Here is a 20,097-nt window from a genome sequence, read left to right as displayed (position 1 = left end):
CCACTGATCATTTAACATAATCATTTGGTAGTTCTAAATGCAATTCTAACTATAGATATACACAATATTCAATTTTCTATGAGGAAATTAGAGTAGTGAGGGAGGAATAGAAAAGAAAGAAAGCAAAACCAATGTTTTGCTAGGCGCATTGACAGAAAGCCAAATTAGGAGCAGTCCCTTTTGGCATAAATGTATACATTTACAATAAATATTCACTCAAAGTTCAGTTCAATCTACCATATCCAAAGTTCATTCTTGATCTTCTTGACGTAGTGTGGATTTTCTGGCATCTTTCTGCAACAGTTCATTCTCTGGATATAGAAATTAGCAAACTTCTTTCTTGAAGATCTTTTCTCGAGCAAAAATCAAAATTCTTAGATTTTAAATTAAAATACAATCCCCCCTGAAATAGGTGTTAAAAAACATCCAGTTCAGCTCAGGATAAAATGTTTAGCTATAGGGGTGTATGAGTCAATTATCAAAAGAAGAGAAAAAACATTCAAAAACATAAAGAAAAAAATTCAAAATAGGCCCTTGTATAGGTCCAATTTAAAGTAATTTCTATCCCACAAGTCTGTAGGACAGAATGCAGTAATATTTCATTTAGCCATTTGTAGCCAAGACTACAGGAAGTTGCCATAATATAAGAAGAAAAAAAATTCGAATTCTATTTTGATAGGGAAGTGTCATTCCCTCATTTTTGACATTCTTAGGGATATAGGGAGCCAGCATGATAGTCAAACTTTGTACTTGTATGAGTACTTCGCAAAGAGTGAAGATACAAGGAAGTCCTACGACTTAACATATGTCAAGCGTCGCAACCTCGAGTCTCACATTAGTATTTCCTGTGTGCTCTTTTGGCACTATTCAGGTTAAGTCTGTGCTCCTTGTTTTTTATCCCTTTTTCTGGAATCATATACAAACATTAATCACAGTCGTATAATATTTTATCAATAAATGGCAGGTTCCCATAATTTAAAGCTTTTGGGTATGCATTGATATTATAGCAAGTATATATATATATATATATCACATGAATTGGATATATATATATATCCAATTCATGTGATAAGGTACAGTCAATCAGTCTCAACAGAAGATGCTTTCTTCACATGTGAGCAATGAATCCAAGAGTCCTTTTCTCCAACCTTTATAGATAGATGTTGGAGTAGATAACAATATTTGGAATGGTCCTTCCCACGAAGACTGAGTTGCTCCAGTATGTTTGACATTCTTAATATACACTTTGTCTCCTGGGTTCAGGTTATGAAGAGAAAAATCTAGTGGTCCAGCTTATACTGCAGCGTTCTGTAAGTCCTGTATGTAGGAAGCAATAGTAGTATCTCCCCCTAATAGTTATATATGCAGGGGCAAAAGGTTTAGCCTGTATAGGTGCATGTCCAAAAAGCATCTGAAATGGTGAGATATGCAAGTCTCCTCTAGGCCTGCTTCTAAGATAAAATAGGGCCAGAGGGAGAATTTCAGGCCATTTTAAATGTCTCTCAGTGCATAATTTTCCAATCATAGTTTTAAGTTCTTTGTTCATCCTCTCCACTTGGACTGAGCTCTGGGGATGATATGGAACATGGAATTTTTGAGTTATTCCCAAGCAAGAATATATCTGATTTAGGACAGAATCAGTAAAATTACTTCCTCTATCTGAATCAATACCTGCTGGTAGTCCAAAGGGAGGAATTATTTCTTTTAAAAGTATCTTTGCAACAAAATCTGCTGTGGCTTGGGTCGCAGGAAATACTTCCAACCATCTGGTTAGTTGATCTACTATTACCAGACAAAATTTATAACATCCAGCCTTTGACATTGTTATGAAATCTATCTGTAGATGTTCAAAAGGCATATAAGCCAGAGGTGACCCACCAAAGGCTTTTCCACGAAATGCATGTTGGTTATATGCTTGACACGTAGAGCAGGCTGAACACACTTTAGAGGCTATAGTAGTTATACAATGGGCTATCCATACTCTCTTAACAGAGTCCACGATGCCCTGGGTGCCAAAATGACCATTTTTATGAATAGATTGGCAAATTTGGTGATAGAAACTTCTAGGGAGCAGGGGTTTTCCTTCAGATGACACCCATACTCCATTAATCTGTTTTTCTTTGAATTTTTGTTTCCATTTTTCCACTTCTTTTTCATTATAGGAAAGTGGTAGATTTAAAACATCAGTGGTTGTCAATGATAAAATTAATTCAGGTCCTTCTATGGCTGCTAGCTTTGCAGTGGCATCTGCTCGATCATTTCCTCTAGAGACAGGGTCAGTGCCACCTGTATGGGCAAAACAATGAACTACAGCTAGGGCTTCAGGAAGCTGGAGAGCAGAAAGAACTTCATTAATAATTTCTGCATTAGCTATAGATTTTCCAGCTGAGGTTAAAAATCCTCTCTGGAGCCATAACATTCCAATTGAGTGACAAATTCCAAAAGCATATCGAGAATCCATATAAATTGTTGCCTTTTTATTGTTGGCAATTATACAAGCGTGCTTCAGAGCTATGAGTTCTGCTCCTTGAGCGCTAATATTAGAAGGTAGTGAAGCTGACCATTCAGTGGCAAATTCTGAGACTACAGCAGCTCCAGTGTAGCATATGCCATCCCTCATAAAAGAGGAACCATTGGTAAATAAAATCAGATCTGCATTGTCTAAGGGAGTGTCCCATAAATTATCTCGAGGCTTTTCTGCCATGGGCACTGTTTCACAATTGTGTAATGGTTCTCCTGAAGTAGGTAAATCTAGAAGCAAGGTGACTGGGTAGTACAAGAGTAGTACAAAATTTTAAGGTAATGTTTTCGCTATTTAACAAGGTTATTTCATACCTTGTAATTCTCTGATCTGAGAAAGCCTGTGTTCTTTGTTTTATCAACAATGCTTCTACCTTATGTGGGCACATAATTGTTAATGGACATCCCAATACTAGATCAATAGTTTTTGTCACTAGTAAGGCTGTAGCAGCTACTCCTCTAAGACATGGTGGTGCTCTTGCTGCTACTGGGTCCAGTTGAGCAGAATAATAAGCAATTGGGCGCTGAGAAGGTCACAAAGTCTGAGTTAATACGCCAGAGGCTACTCCTCTTCGCTCATGCACATATAAAGTAAATGGCTTATTGTAATCTGGGATGCCTAGAGCAGGGGCAGACATGATAGCCTTTTTTAGATCTGATAAAGCTGACAAGTGTTCAGGCTCTAATTTGAGGGGTTCAGGAACCGAATCCTTTGTTAAAGCTATAAGGGGTTTAGTAATTTCGCCATAGTAAGGAATCCATTGTCTGCAAAACCCTGTTGCTCCTAAAATTGCTCTCAACTATTTCTTAGTAGGAGCGCTTAAATTTTGAATATTCTCCATTCTTTTTGGAGAAATATAACGAGCACTTGCAGTCAGGATGAATCCCAAATATTCTACTTTAGGGAGACACCACTGAATTTTATCTTCGAGATTTTATGTCCTCTTTTGTGCAATTCCAAAAGAAGGTGTTTACTATCTTGTTGACATGTTTCTGCCTCTGGTGAAGCCAAGAATAGATCATCTACATATTTGATTAATTTACTATTTTTAAATGTTATATTGTCTGTGTCTTGGCTCAAAATTTGCTCAAATAAACTCAGACTTTCCACATAACCCTGTGGCAGCCGATTCCATGTATATTGTGAGCCCTTCCAGGTAAAAACAAAAATATGCCTGGAGTTCTCATGTATAGGTATGGTAAAGAAAGTTGAGCACAAGTCTACTACTGTAAAGTATGTAGCTGTGCGAGGAATAGAGGAAATAATAGTATTTATGTTAGAAACTACAGAGTGTCTCTTTATAACGTGATTATTCACTGCCCTCAGATCCTGTGCGAATCTATAGAGGTGCTTGCCATCAGGCCCTCTTTTTGGTTTTTCAACTGGCAGGATGGGTGTGTTGTATTCAGATTTGCAAGGGATTATTATTCCCTGTTCTATTAATGAGTTAATAACTAGTGTAATACCCTCAATTGCCTCCTTTGAGAGGGGATACTGAGGAATGGAAGGAGGTGGGCTAGATTTAGTTTTTATCTGCACAGGAACAGGAGATTTAATTAAGCCTGAATCAGAAGAAGATGTGACCCAAAGAGACTCCGGTATATCCTTCTGAACCTTAAAAAATTCTCAGACCCTACTCCATAAGGTTAGGATTGTGAACCTTAAAAATTTCCCATTGGGACCATTTCCCATTTGGGCAGTGAAGGTACTTAGATAAGGAATGTGAGAACTCTACTTAGATCAGGAATGTGAAGACCTCTACTCCACCCATACTTAAGCCTGCTTTAGGGGAAAAAACTCCTCGCTGAACAATGAAAAGTACTTAAACCCATACTTAAGCCATGCCTATTTTTAGAACTAATACAAAGGGGTGCTAAGTACCTATAAAGGTCAGGCAACTTGTGAATTTACAAGGAACAAAGAGGTGAGAAACTTACTTAGAGGTTTTATGGTGTGAACTTAATCAAAAGTTCAAGCCTCCTTAGGTGTGAACTAAGAATGGTCTTTCCTTTGAAAAACGTCTACTGTGATTGGTAGATATAAGGACTTAGAGGAGGTGACATAGGAGAAAATGCCCTTTAAATAGGAGCTCAGATTCATTCAGAAGAGAATCAGAATAAGGATTGAGCTGGTGGAGGCAGCTGAGATGATGCTGGCCTGGTGTCACTAGAATCCTTGCTTGGACAGATCTTGTGGTTAGTGATTAAGGACTGACTGATCTTTCTCTTAAGGGCTTAGGCCTGGGTTGGCCAGGGCTGCCCTGGGCTGGCCTATCCTTTTCTCATTATTCCCCTTTTTCTCTCTTTCTCTCCTTTCCTTTAATTCCTCATTTGCATTAATTAAAATCTCTATAAAACCCAGCTGACTTGGGTATATTTCATAATTGGGAATATTTCCCTGGTGACCATCTTATATATTGATTTAAAAACAAGACACTGTAGTGAAAACATATTTTCTGCAGTCACAATTTACTCATCTATTCTTTTATCTACTACAATTTAAGTCTTCCACTATTTAATCACTACAGTTTATGGCCTCAACTATTTTAATTTTTACAAGATCTATACCGTGTCTCATACTCATTCTCTGGCTGATATTTACAAAAGGTCACTATCTGTGAGCCTCTTTTTTCTCATCTCTAAATTAAACCTTTGGACTGTAAGACTCCCAAGCAGGGCAATTCCAACTTTCAACCAATCATTCCACGGGAATTGTAACTTCCACTTAATGCCTCATTTCTTACTGCTTCCCATTCATGACTTTTTCAAAATTAACTTTGTTTTATTTCTTAAGAAACACTGTTTTGGCAAATGAAACCATACATGTGTGGGAAAATACATGAGGATGACTTCTCCCCTCTATGAACTAGGGAGCCTGGATAGTTGCATGTCTTTGGAGAACTCTTGATCAGTTTAGTTCCCATCTTTTCCTGTTTTATGCAGTATCTCTATGTATATACATAGGTAAAAATTCAGTAAATAGTACTCACCACATTCATATTCAACAATATCTTGGAGGGATGGACAGAGAACAGACATTCAGAGAGTGGGAGACAGACAGAGACAGAGACAGAGACAGAGAGACAGAGAGAGACAGAAAGAGAAAGAGGGAGGCAGAGGTTAAGATAAAGAGAGAGACAGAGAGAAAGAGAGAGGCAATGAGAGATAGAAAGGGAGAGACAGAGAGAGAGAGAGAGAGTCAGAGAGACAGAGAGAAAGAGAGAGGTGGGGAGAGAGAAAAAAGGAGAGAGGCATAGAGGGAGAGAGCCAGAGAGAGAGACTGAGAGAGGCGAGAGAGAGAAAGAGGGAGAGAGAGAGAGAGAGAGAGAGAGAGAGAGAGAGAGAGAGAGAGAGAGAGAGAGAGAGAGAGAGAAAAAAAGAAAGAGAAAGAGAGCATTCTACCTACATTAACCATATACAACCTGTGCAATGTCTCATTTAATACTTCTGTTGCCCCATGTATTCAAGCTTGTTGATATCAAGTAATTATTATTGGACTAAGTCATAAGCCCTTGATTTGTAGCCTTCTTCTCACAGTCATTCACTCTTAAGTCTTTGAGGAAATCATTAATCTGGATTTTAATTTATAAAATTAAAGAATTTTACTACATAATATCTAATATTTCTCATATTCTAATAATGTACAAATCTATGCCTACTCTCATACTCAGTATCTTTCTGGCATTTATAAAATGAGAATATCTCTGAGCCTCTATTTTCTCATTTTCAACATAAATTATTTTTACTGCATGGCTTCCTCTGAGAGTAATTTCAACTTTCAGTTAATGATGCATGTCTTACTTGTCTTACTACTTCCCATTCATTAGGTTTTTCCAAATTTCTTTTTCTATTTCTTAAGGAAGTATGTTTTGGCAAATTACTACACATTTCTCATGAAAAATCCAAAGTGATAATATCTCTCTTCTACAAATTCTGGACACTGAAAAGTTACATTGATCTAGGGAACTACCAATTAACTTAATTGGGACTTTCTTTCCATAGTTGCTTCCATGGATTCTAAAATCGATTGACAGTGGCCTCTCTTCTGATCCTCAAACAAAATACTTCATCTTCTGATTCTGAGTTATTCCACAAGCTGCCTCCCATTTCTGGAATGTCCTCCTCCTTGTTGCAATTTCCTAGCTCCTCTGACTTCCTTGAGGGGTGAGCTAAAGTCCACATTCTGCAATATTCCTTTCTTAAGCTTCCTTAATTTTAATATGTTCCTTCTGCAGCTTCTCCCAATTGAACTGAATTCCTCAAAGTCACACAAGGTTACAAATCTGAGGTCACATTTGAATTCAGGAAGATGAGACTCCATCACTCCAGACTTGGCACTCTACCTAATGGTGCAATATGGCTTTGTGAACCTTAAAAATTCTCAGACCCTACTTCATAAGGTTTGGTTAAGACCATTCCCCATTTGGGCAGTGAAGGTACTTGACCAGGAATGTGGGAACTCTACTCCAACCCTACTTGGGCATGCCTTAGGGGAAGATAAAGTTTAAACTCCTTGCTAAACAATGAAAAGTACTTAAACACATACTTATAGTCAGGCAAAAGCTCTTAAGCTGTGCCTATTTTTAGATATAATACAAAAGGGTGCTAAGTACCTATAAAGGTCAGGCAACTTGTGAATTTACAAGGAGCAAAGAGGTGAGAAACTTATTCAGAGTTTTTTCAGGTGGGAACTTAATCAAAAGTTGAAGTCTAATTAGGTGTGAATTACGAATGGTCTGTCCTTTGGAAAATGTCTACTGTGATTGGTAGATGTGAGAATTTAGGGGAGATGACATAGGAGAAAATTCCCTTTAAAAGGAGAGGAAAGGCTGCCTTGGAGGACGGTCAGAAGAATCTCTCTCTGGAGATGGAGCTGGCTGAACTGGTGTCTCTCTGAACACTAGAATTTTGCTTGGGACAAATGTTGTGGTGAGTGGATTGAAGACTGACTGATCTCTCTCTCTTAAGGCTGGCCTAAGCTGGCCTAGCTTTTTCTTCTCATTTTTCCCTTTTTCTCACTCTCTCTCTTTCTTTAATTCCTCACTTATATTAATTAAAATCTCTATAAAACCCAGTTGGCTTGGGTATATTTTATATTTGGGAATTTTTCCCTTGTGACCACTTTATATTTTGATTTAAAACAAGACATTGTCTTGAAACCATATTTTCTGCAGTCACAATTTAAACCAACCACTCTTTTATCTGTAACAGTTTAAATCTTCCACTATTTTAATCATTACAGTTTATGGCCTCAACTATTTTAACTCTTACAGTTTCCATATGCAGATCTTTACCTTTATCTTTTCTTCGCTTCTGGCATTTAAAGATGATGATGATGATGATGACAAGAAACCCAATGCTTAAAAAGACAACAATCCCAATCCATATATACTTCCAATGAATGTCATCTGAAAATAAGGCATCTGAAAAATTCAAACCGTTATATACTATTGTCAGGTCTGCAAGTTGTCTTTAATGGTCATCTAGTGCATCCCCCTCATTTCACAAAAAAGGAAAAAATAAATCTTAGAGTGATTTTCTGAGTAGGTGCTGGATTGTAAGGCCTTAGTTAGAAGGTACGAGAAAGGAAGTAGAGACATCTAATATATATTGCCTTTTCAAGGAATTTAACTGAAAATGGCAGAATAGATGTGAGATTATAGACAGTGAGGAATAGGAGGATCAAATGGGGGTATCTTAAAGGTGAAGAAAATAAGCATGTTTGTGGACAATGAGAATGATCCAGTAGACAGGAAGAGATGGTACTAACAGAGTAGAGATAAGAGAAGATGTTAACTTTTGTAGGAAACGGGATGAAATTGGATTATTTGAACAGGTAAAAAGTGTAGCCTTGTAAAGGAGTAAGGCCATGGCATTATGTGAAACCGAGGTGAAGGAGATATTGGCAGAAGGCATCTTACTGATAAGAGATAAGGAAAATGAAAAAAGGGAGTTCACAAATTATGGTCTCTGTTTTTTGTGATATATTACATAAGAGAGTATAAGAAGTTATTAAAAGATTTGGAAGAGTCACTAAAGAGTGGCAGGAATAAGTTGATAAAGTATGTGTAGTAGGTTCTAGCACCAGTGAGAATCAACTGAAGGTAATAAAACATAAATTGATAGTGAACCAGTTTTGCTCTCATTTCATTTCCTCCACTTTGTTCAACAATTCTTGTGCAGGAGTAAATGAAGCATATGGTGAGAGTGCCCCAAGGTTGAGATATGGATGGGTGTAATTGGCAATATGATAAGAGGACTGGGTATTCATTAGAGGAAAAGAGTTGAATTGGTTCACCAAGAGGTAAAAAAACATGAAAAAGTGAAAAGAGACTAATGCAGTGGAGATACCCAGGAAGAGAAATAAGGGATCCAGGAAATGGAAATAATGGTACAGATAAAGAGAAGCAATTTTCAAGGGAAGATGAAGATATAGATGAAAATTCTACAGGTAATGGGAAGATAAGTCAACAAGTATATCAAAGTCTTCTAGTATGAGTGCATGACTAATAAAAGAGAGAAAATGGGTGAGCCATGTTTCAAACTCACTGAGATAAAAAAGGGAATGACCTAGAAATATGTAGAAAACCACTACCAGGATTTTGATTGAATGGTAGATATGAATAGCACCACCTTCAAAAGAAGAGAAGTTATTGAAAGATAAATGTAGGGGGAGAAGATAGAAGTGGCAACATTAAGCAAGGAGTAATTCAGCTTACTGACTTAAACCAGTGGGCCCAGGATAATGAGTGAAGGAAAAGCTGTTTAGGGAAGCTAGGGGAAAACAGATTTTAGTAATATCTAGTAGATTGCAGCAGAAGAACAGATTTAAGATGAAGAGAAGTCCATTGCTGATAGAACAAGCATTCCAGATGGCATGGTGGAAGGGCTGTGTGATGTTTGGTTGAAACTTTGATGAGGGATAGTTAAGTGAGTTAGGAATAAGGGATTGAATTATTGGGGAGGGGAAGGGTTTTTAAGATGATCTATAGATGTCCAGAATCACTAGGATATAAAAAGTATGACTACGTGTGAGAATATTCATCATGGAGGGGAGTACAACACTCTTTCCAAATAGAAATTGGAGATTAGGTTCAAGGCAAGTGCAGTAAAGAAAGTCAAATGATCAGATGGTTGGTCCTGCTTTACCCCTTAGAAAGGTAGAGATTAGGGAGGGAAAGGGTATAACCCAATGAGTGGGACAACCACAGATTTGAACACTCTTGCAGTATAATAGAAGCTCTTTTAGACTCCCACTCTTTTATCTCATTCTTGCAAAAATGGGCACTTGTGCGTCAGTGTTACAAATGTTAGAGCCAACAAGTGAGAGAAAGCATAGGACCTGAAGGCTCCCCTTCTATCCTGGTCCCTGATGCAAAAATGGTCCATCCCCTCATTCACCATTGGCTGGTCACTGGAGAGGTATAATCTTATCTCAAAAGCTAGTTAATCCGTATGCACAATTTACAAACTCAATTATCCTAATTACTCAAGGAGAGTTTCACCAATCAAAACAAGAACTGTTTCATTTCTATCTATCTGCATAATGTTTTTCTTCCATCAGGAGAAGGTTATATATGGTTCCCAGGTTTTAGTTTCTACACCTCTCTTCTTATAAGTCATTTCTTATCTTATTAGACAGATGTACTTCCCTGAGAGGAGTCCATGAGTTCTTTATTCACACCTGAGCTCTCAGACAAAGAGAACAGGAACAGATAGATTCCCTGCACAGAAGGGAATCTACCTACCAAACTCTCATCCTGTTATAACTTTCCTCTGTGTTCATCTCCAATTTAGTGAGCAATTTATTTCTTATTTCTATACAGATGTTTGCAAGTTGTCTTTCCTCATTAATCTGTGAGCTCCTTGAGAGGAGAGACTGTTTTTTGCCTTCCTTTGGATTCCCTTAGCAGTTAGCACAGTGCCTGGCACATAAGAGATGCTTATTAAATGTTTGTTTACTCTCTTTATGAACATTCATTTTGCTTCTTTTAGCATCAGCTTCCTTCTATGTAAAATAAAGGGATTAGATTGCATAGTTTCTAAAAATCCCTTCTATCTCTGAATCCAATTATTCTTAATGGTAGAATTCTGTACATTAAAACACATGAATGGGAGAAATAATTGGAAATCCTGAAGTTCTCCTCTGCCCTATATAATACCCTATTCTGTCTATTCACAAAATTGCCCCTGGTGCTCAGAAAGGGAACCAACCTGCCAAAGAAACACTTGCTTCCATCTTTTGACTAAAATGAAGGATCCCAATGACACAAGAAACATTTTCCTTGGAATTGGCAGACACTGTAATTGATGTTTCCAGGGAGAACAGCCCATTCACTTTCTTCATGGTTATAGTGCCTCCTGGCAATGTCTCCTCCTGGTGATTCTTCCATTGCACTTCAGGCTCTGGGTACCATCCTGTGGATGAGCACACTAGCCGGAACCATTTATTTCCAGCACTCTCCATGTATATGTGAGGAGTAGAGCCTATGCCTGGGAAAGAGAAATAAAACAAAAGATTATTTCCTAGAAACCAAGAGGAATTTTTATTCATTTTATTCCTTTTTATTACACCTATCTAATATTATTATTGAGAATATATGAAATGAACAGACAACATGCCTCTATGTTGATGATATATTTCCAATGCAATTCATGATAGTTATCCAAAAACCAAACCAAAATAGCCCCTGACCTCAAGGAATTGATGTTGCATTGGAAGTTGTGGGGAGGGTCAAGAATTACATGTTTATCAACTTATAAGCATACAATAACTTTGGGGAAATGAAGAGAACACTAGCAACAAATGGAAGGACCAGCTAACATATTAGATATCAAGAGCAGAAAACAAAAAGTTCTTCTTAGGTTAAATCCATAGCACAATTCTATATTTTAAAAAATATAGGAATAAATATAAAGACCCACAATAGAGAGGTTGTTGTTTTTTTAATTTACCCATTTTGGTACATGATGAGGGAGACACAACTCAACTGACCCTATGAATTGATATGAGTTGATCATTAAGTCAAAAATGCTAATGATCAATCAGATGATCTTAATAGAACATGGATCATTCTACTGTTATTGACTCCAAATCAGGCCCTATCTGAAGTTCTCTTCTGCCCTTTATATTAAATACCCTACTCTATCTATTCACAAAGTTGCCTCTAGTGCTCAGAAAGAGAACCAACCTGGCAAATAAACACTTGTTTCCATTTTTTGACTGAAACGAGGGATCTCAATGACACAAGAAACATTCTCCTTGGAAATGGCAGCCACTGTAATTGACATTTCAACAGAGAACAGCCCATTCACTTTCTTTATGGTTACAGTGCCTCCTGGCAATAGCTCCTCCTGGTGATTCTTCCATTGCACTTCAGGTTCTGGGTACCATCCTGTGGATGTACACACTAGATGGAGCCTTTCATTTCCAGCACTCTCCATGTATATGTGAGGAGCAGAGCCTATTCCTGGGAAAGAGAACGTATTATTGAGAATGTATGAAATGAAATAGACAACATGTCTCGATGTTGATGATATATTTTCAATGCAATTCATGATAGTTATCTAAAGACAAAAACAAAATAGTCCCTGATCTCAAGGAATTGATGTTGTAATGGGAGTTGTGGGGGTGTACATCACATGTACATCAGTTTATAAGCATACAGTAACTTCAGGGAAATGAAGAGAATACTAGCAACAGATGGAAGGACCAGCTAACATATTACATTTCAAGAGCAGAATACAAAAAGTTCTTGTTGGGTTAAATATATAGCACAATTCTATAATTTAAAAATGTAGGAATGAATATAAAAACCCATAATGGATTGTTTTTTTTTTAATTCACCCATTTGGTACATGATGAGGGAGATACAACTTGACAGGCCCTATGAAATGATATGACTTGATCATTAAGCCAAAAATTCTGATGATCAATCAGATGATCTTAATAGAATGAGGATCATTCTGCTGTTATTGACACCAAGTCAAGCCCTTTCTGAATTTTTCACTCAATGATGCAATATCTTTTATAATTTTTGACATTCTTTTATAATTTTCAATTCTAAATTTTTCCCTTCCTCCTACTATTTCTGCATTCATTGAGAAGGCAAGCAATATGGCATACATTATATTGAAAGTCATGCAAAATGTATTTTCATATTAATCCATTCAATTCTGATATTCAATTCTGGTTTTATGGATAAACTTATCCCATTCACATTTAGAGTTACTCTGTTTTTCTTGCCATACCATTTTGGTTTTTTCTCTCATTTATTCTTCTTATCATGTCCATTCTCAGAAGTCTATTCTGCTTTTGACCACTGCCTCCTTTAATCTGTCCTCCATCATTACTCCTCCCTTTCACTTAACACATTTCCCTCCTACTTTCCTGGTGGCTAATATGGATACCTATACCAAATTTATTGTGTCCACATATTCTTCTCTCTTTGAACCAGAATAGTTGAGAGTGAGGGCCAACCCTAGCTTGCTTCACTCACAAGCCCTTTTTCTTCTCCATTGTAAAAAGTTTTCTTTGTATACCTCTTTAATGTGAGATAACTTTCCACATTCTTCTTCTCCCTCCCCACTTCTCTGAATACATCTCCCTTTCTCAATCTTCCATTTTTTTAGATTAACCCAACTCAATAAAATTACATCAATAACCTCTTTTTCAATAAACTCCTATGTGCTCTAATGAAGTTTAAGTTCTAGGGGTTTACTTTATCTTCCCATTTTGAAATATAACTAGTTTAACCTTATTAATTTTCTCATAATTTCTCACTCTTATTTTATGTTTTTTTATGTCTACCTAGAATCTTCTGGCTTAATGCCAGATTTTCTATTCAACTTCATTTTTTACCAATAGTGCTTAAAAATCTTCTATTTCAATAAATATCCATTTTCCCAGAAAGATTATATTCAATTCTGCTCAAAAAATTAATTATTGATTGTAATCTGAGCTCCTTTGCATTCTGGAATATCATAGTTTTTGCTATTCACTTCTTTGAGGTTGAAGGCTTCTAAATCTTGTATGAGCCTGACCATGGTACCATTGAATTTAAATTATTTCTTTCTGGCTGATTGCAATATTTTCTCCTTGATCCTGGAGCTCTGGAATTTGGTTATAATATTCAAAAGAGTTTTCATTTGGGGAAGTGCTTTAAGGAAGTGATTCTTTCACTTTCTATTTTTCTCTCTGGTTCTAACATATATGGGAAGATTTCTTGTATAATTTCTTAAAATCAAATATTTTGGATATTTTTTAAATTGTGGCTTCAAGTAGTTCAAATAATTCTTAAATTACCTCTCCTCTATCTATTTTCTAAGTCAGTTGTTTTTCCAATGAGGTATTTCATTATATATGTATGTATGTATATACACATAATTCTTTTGTCTTAATTTTATTGCTTCTCAATGTCTCATAAAATAATTAGTTTCCACTTTAAGAAATTCTGCTTTTTAAGGGATTATTTTCTTCAGGAAATTTTCACATCACTTTTTCCTTTTCACTAATTCTGTTCTTTAATGAATTATTTTCTTCAGTATCTTCTTACTAGGATAACATTAGAGCAAGCCCACCCTGACTAGTTTTTTTTTCTCTTCAGCCTGAAGCTTAGGGTTGTGTGTGCTCCCCTCTGGCAAATGGCACCATGGTTCCCCTACCCAGAAGTGTCCCTCATGGGGCCAGGACACCTGGTACACACTCACCTGCCACATACACTTGGAATTCTGCCTCATGATAATAAGAGGGACTTTCAAAGAAACACCTGTACTTCCCTTCATCAGAGGGACGGATATGATGGAGCTTTAAGCTCACATTGCCACTAGAAATATTCTCTTGAAGAAATTCTGTCCTCCCTTGATAGTCTTGGTGCTGATATTTCAAATAATCCCAGGCATGTTTATAGTGATATACCAAACTTGAGTTCTGACCATGAAACCATACCACTTCCATATTCTGAGCATCCAATTGGGGGTGGAGGTAACATGGTAATATGACCTCTCTGCCCACAAAAGCAATAATTGGTTCATGTGGTCCTATCACAGTGAACTTCCCTAGAAAATGGAAACAGAGTCATGGGTTAATTCAAAGATGATATAAAAATGGGAGCAAAACAAAAATTCATATAGTATGACCATTTAGTAAATCATACATTTTTAAATCTAAAAAAACACATATATATGGTTCAGTCCTTCACTTGATAAATCACAGAATCTTACCATCATAAAAATCTGTCTCATACAGTTATTCCCTCTGTTTGGACCTCCCCAGCAATGGTGAATTTTCCACCTCACTTTTCTCAGTTAAGAAAATTCATAAGGATTCAGTGGACCAATATAGATAAGACAATTAAAAATGGCCTCTGTGTCTGCAGCCAAATGGATAAAAATGATTGCATTGATCAGACAAACAATTAAAGCTAGACTCACAAAGATATTTCCCCTTCATTCTAAGTTCTCTTTAGATTTTAATTATCTCTATGTATAGCTAAAATAGGCACCAGAAAAATAAAAATGCATCTACAATGAAATTATCTAAAATGATTGTTTTAAAATTAAGTTAAATGCAAAATACATTGCAAAAAAGATATTTGAGGACTAGTTTAAAATAAAGGAAAATTAATAGAAGGATATAGCTAAGAAACATATTCTTAGCCAAACAAGGGAGAACAGAGATTACATAAAATAAAATTTATCTGGAATGTGAGATGGTACAGGAAATAAAGCACTGAACATGGAATCAAAAACATCTGAGATCAAATTCAGCCTCAGACATTTACCAACTGTGTGACCCAAGGTAAGATTATTAACCTATATCACTTAGTTTCTTCATCTATAAAATGAGAATAATAATAGAATCTACCTCCCAGGTTTACTGTAAGGATAAAAAGAAAATCATATTTGTAAAGCTCTTTACAACTATAAATGTTCATTAAATCATGACCTTGAAGAGGTTTTCCATGGGGAAAATATCAGTATAGTTAAGGATAAAAAGGGAAATTGTCATTTGTTGGGGCTTGGAGAGGGAATTTACATCATTTATCTCTGGTTAGGATCTATTCCTTATGATATGTTAAGAAGTGACACAAATATACCAGATCAAAATTGATCAAAGGATGCAGGGACAAAAAGATTTCAGAATTTCAAACTGTTAACTATTGATTTAACATTAGCTCCAAATTAAGAATAAGTAAAAGAAATGCCCATGAAAACAATCATACTCAGAAAACTGGCAAGGATAACAAATGATAAAAATAATATTAAAGGGGCTTGAGGAAGACAAATATTGAAAAATTAATGGTTCAGATGAGAAGTGCTCCAACAATTCTAGAAAGCAACTTCAAATTACAATTAAATAGTGATAAGCATATCCTTAGCCTTTAACACAAAGATTTCACTGCTAAAAAAGCATCCCAAAGTTGCCAAAGGATTCGTAGTGACATATTGTGTTAGAAAAAAAAGAAAACAAAATCATGCCCATTAATATGAATGAAATAAAATATCACTGTGCTAAAACAATGAATATGAAGAATTCAGAAAAACATGGGAAGATTTTTTAGAACTGATGCAAAATGAAATAAATAGTACCACAAAACTATATGTACAATTAATAAAACAATTTAAGTTCAAAAATATTAAGTTAACAAAATAAAATTGAATGGATTCAAGTATCATAACCAAAATCAGAACCAGAGAATTAAAGAGGTGGGAGACTATCATTGAGAAATGCAAATATTGTGAAAAAGGTTCATGGGGCACCTAGTTGGCTGTCAGTCACGAGGTGCTGAGTTCCAATCTAACCTCAGATACTTCCTAGATGTGTAACCCTAGGCAAAGTTAGACCTTACTTGACCTTACTTGTTCTTCTGCCTTAGAATCAAGACTTTGAATCAATTCAAAGAAGGCAACACTTTTGAGAAAAGAAAAGATAAGAAAGGAAAAAAGAAGGAAAGGAAACAAAACAAAAGAAAAAAGGATAGGAAAGGAAAGCAAAGGAACACAAAGGAATATTCTAAATTGACTAATTAAATAAAATTTTCAAAAAATAAAACTTATACAGTACTAGATCTTTCTGCTAAGTTGCTTTCTGGGGAAGAATCAGTATCTCCTTTGAAAAGAGAAAGGAGTAAAATCACCTGCTTCAGAATGCAAAAATATCAAAGATCACAAATATTGAAGTAGGCTTTTGAGAAGGCCCTTTTTAAATGCTTTTTGTGAGTGTTCATTTGGGAATTTAGAGAATTTTTGAGTCCTATGAGAATGGAAGTTTTCTTGGAGAATGAGGGAGCATTGATGTTGGATTTTGGAGTATAGAGAGGCATTTACTAGGTAAACATATGGAGGTGAAAAACCTTATTTTCTATAAACTCCAGAATGATCCTTGCCTCTGGTAACCTGTATCCAAGAAAAGCTCAGATTGAGCAATAAACTCTAAAGCCTGTTTTGAGTCAACCTAACCAAAACTCACTTAAAGACATCAAACCACAAGCACCTTATAATCATCTAAGCCTAAGGCCATTGTGAATTTCTGAATCCATTGGCTCCTACATTTTAGTAACCAAACTGAACTAAGGAAGATGAGCCTAGGTCTTTCCCCCTTCCAAAAATCTATTGAAGGACTTGCCTTTCAGTTCAGTGGAAAGGCTCAATAATTACAGCATTGTGTGTCTTTCTCAAGACAGAGGTCATTCCACTGTGGTTGTCTCTGTGTTGTGACTGGGATCATTTCTCTCTATTCCTAATTAAATACTTGTTCTTAACATTACCCTGGTAGTTGTGAGTTATTTTTCAGGTAGGCAGAAGGAATATATTCTAGAAATAAAAAAGAGTTTGTGCACAGCTCCAATAAGAGGGAAGAGGGGAAATGAGTTGAGGTGGAAAAAAAAGTCAGTCATTCCAAAGTACAGAATGGAATTATTGCAGAGAGAATGAGGGCGAATAGTCCAAGGGGCAGACAGAGGTGAGATTACTGGCAGAAGTATAATTCCCAAGATAAGACTTGTGCTTTAAGTGTGGCAGCTCAGTGGTAGGGATTAAAGCTGTAAGATAGTGCAGGATAGCATGAAGGAACTTTGGCCATTGGGGGAGGAGAAACAATGACTGGGGAGGGAAATCTGGGGGCCCAGCAGCTCCAAGAGGTTACCTAAATAGTCCTCTAAAGGGAAAACTTGCTTGTGTATTTCCATCAGCCTATGGCTGCAGTGGTGCTGGAAGGGGTGTGGCAAGGTACAAGAAAAGGACCTTGAGGTAATTGATAGAGTCCACATTCTGGGTGCCCTTGGGAAAAGTTCTCCCCTTTTTTTCATGAGTATTTCAACAAGCATTTGCTAAGCACTTATTATATGCCAAGCCCAGTAATAAACCAAGGCTTACAAAGACATACAAAAACATGGTCTCCTACTTCAAGGAACTTCCATTCTAAGAAATAAGCTCACATCTTTTTGCAACAACAGGCATCATAATCAAAGTGACCACAGGATTCTTGGAAGAATCAAAGCTATGAATAACCAAGTTCCTAGTAAGATTAGCCATCCTAATTGGGGCACTGAAGATTTAGCAACAGCCTTCACAACTAAAACCAACCAGGCTAAGAGGAAGGCAGCAACTTCCCTAGGTAGAGAGAAGGGTACTTGTTTATGATTTGGTTTCCCCTTTAAGTCGACTCTCAGGGCTCATTTTAAGGTGGATGAAGAGGTTGGAGGGTATAAAAGGGCACTTCCTTCAAGACTTTGTAGCTCTTTTGGGGTAGCCCTGAGGACTAAATTAATGGAATAAAATAATTCAATAAGGCTGTGAGTCAGGATAGGTCAAAATCACTATGAAGTCCCATGGGGAAGGGCAGTTTCATACATGAAAGAATCTAATGAGGGTATGAAGACATTGGATTGATTAGAATCTGAAATGAAAATGTACATAAATATAATATCCTTCCTTACCCACCCACATCCTCTTTCTCTTAGAAAATACCAGAGAAAGAAAGAGAGATTTAGAACAGAAAAACGATAGAGAGATTCAGAGACACAAAGAAGCTCTCCCTAGAGGGAACAGCAAAATATCATTGAGCTCAGCAACATCTCCCACCTACCTGAGAGTGGCCAGGGAAGCAACACCAAGAGGATGAAAGTGAAATCTAGAAGAAAGAGTGGCTTCATCTCAATGTAGTGCCATCAGCCTTGTGATTTTGCGGTCAGCGATGTGTATTTTAATCCCAGTTCTCCTAACTACCCTTGTGACTGTAGATAAGTCACTTAACTTCTCTGACTTAATTTATTCATCTGAATGAAAAGGGATTCGGTTAAAAAACTTCTGAGGGTCCTTAAATCACAGCTTGGCATTGGTGATTCTATTAATATTCAGTAGAAAAAATTCTTCCCTTCATGAAGTTGCTCAGGGCGTCCTGAAGTACAACATCTACAGAGCCCCATTGGAAAATGAAAGCAGTGAGCTTGTGGGCTATATAACCGGAGACCTTTGTCCCATTGGCATGGGCACTGTACCCCAGAAACCCAGGCGAACTATTATCAGGGAAATCCTTTGTTTTGCCTCCTCCTGACTCTGAGCCTAAAAACACCCAATGACCCCTCTAGGGTCCTGAGATGACTATCTTCCTTTGATCGACCTCTAGATGGTCAGAAAGATGCACCTTCAGACCACACCTTGATCCTATCAGACATCTGTTTGTCCCCTAAAACTAAGGAATCTTTATGTCCCCAGGCAAACCCCAGTACGATCACCCCACCTCATCCCTGAGTGACTAACTGTTGTGAAGAATGTATAAAATCCCCAGAACTGATGTCATCTGGGGGAACAACCTTTCCTTTCATGCTGTCCTCCCAAGGAACTGCTCCCCATCTTGCTGTTCCACCTTGCTATCCTCCTGGCCACTCTCAACATTACTTTCTAAATTAATAAATCTCTTTTTTTGTTTTAAGCTAAGTTTTGGAGTCATTGCATGCTTGCAAAATGTATCCTTCCCGAACCCCAAGGGCATCCTTCGAGCCAATAACACCATGACAGGAAAATAATTCTACTTCTCATAAAAGGACAGCCCAAAGGAATATACATGCTATTCTTTTCCTACTCATCCAATTTTAGAGATCAATTGATATAATTTTCCAGATGGAGGTACCCTTAGAAGCCATTCTGTCCAATTCCCAGTTACCAAATGTTTGCTGTATCTCCTTCTCAGGGATGTTATCAGAGCTGTATACATATTTTTATATCATAATGCTTGTAACTAAATAAAGGCTGCACCTCTGTTCCTGGTCTTCTGGACTCTGCCACCATACCGCAGTGGCCATTTCACCTTCAAATGGGTTCTATTACCTGGGGCCTCCTAAGCAAGGAACATCCTTCTGCCATGCCCTCCCCCTTTCCCCTAGGTCAGTTCCTCCTATTGTTGTGGAGAGCTTGATATTAATCTGGCTCAGGAAGGATGCCCCCTCAATGTATTGACAGGCGCCAATGATTATCTTTAAAAATAAAGAAATTTATTGTTGAATGGCTGGGAGGCAGGTGCAGATAAAAGTCTGCCTCATAGAAGAGCAGTCCAAGATTTTTATAACTAATAGGGAC

General features: G+C 37.0%; 1 protein-coding gene across 1 annotated transcript in view; it reads right to left on the bottom strand.

Moving 5' to 3' along the window:
* Window positions 1-14,476, bottom strand: part of LOC103103833 (butyrophilin subfamily 1 member A1-like) — a 40,544-nt gene extending 26,068 nt beyond the window's left edge. The window contains exons 1-3 of the mRNA XM_056803740.1: window positions 14,230-14,476; window positions 11,712-11,990; window positions 10,735-11,013 (exon numbers count right to left, since the gene is read on the bottom strand). Of these exons, the coding sequence (XP_056659718.1) occupies window positions 10,735-11,013; window positions 11,712-11,990; window positions 14,230-14,476 (805 nt within the window). The remainder of the gene's footprint in view (window positions 1-10,734; window positions 11,014-11,711; window positions 11,991-14,229) is intronic.
* Window positions 14,477-20,097: the final 5,621 nt, after the last annotated feature.

Source organism: Monodelphis domestica, chromosome 6 (assembly GCF_027887165.1).
Source record: "Monodelphis domestica isolate mMonDom1 chromosome 6, mMonDom1.pri, whole genome shotgun sequence".
Classification (NCBI taxonomy): domain Eukaryota; kingdom Metazoa; phylum Chordata; class Mammalia; order Didelphimorphia; family Didelphidae; genus Monodelphis; species Monodelphis domestica.
Note: the sequence above shows the minus strand (reverse complement) of the source record. Positions and strands in the feature narration are given on the sequence as shown.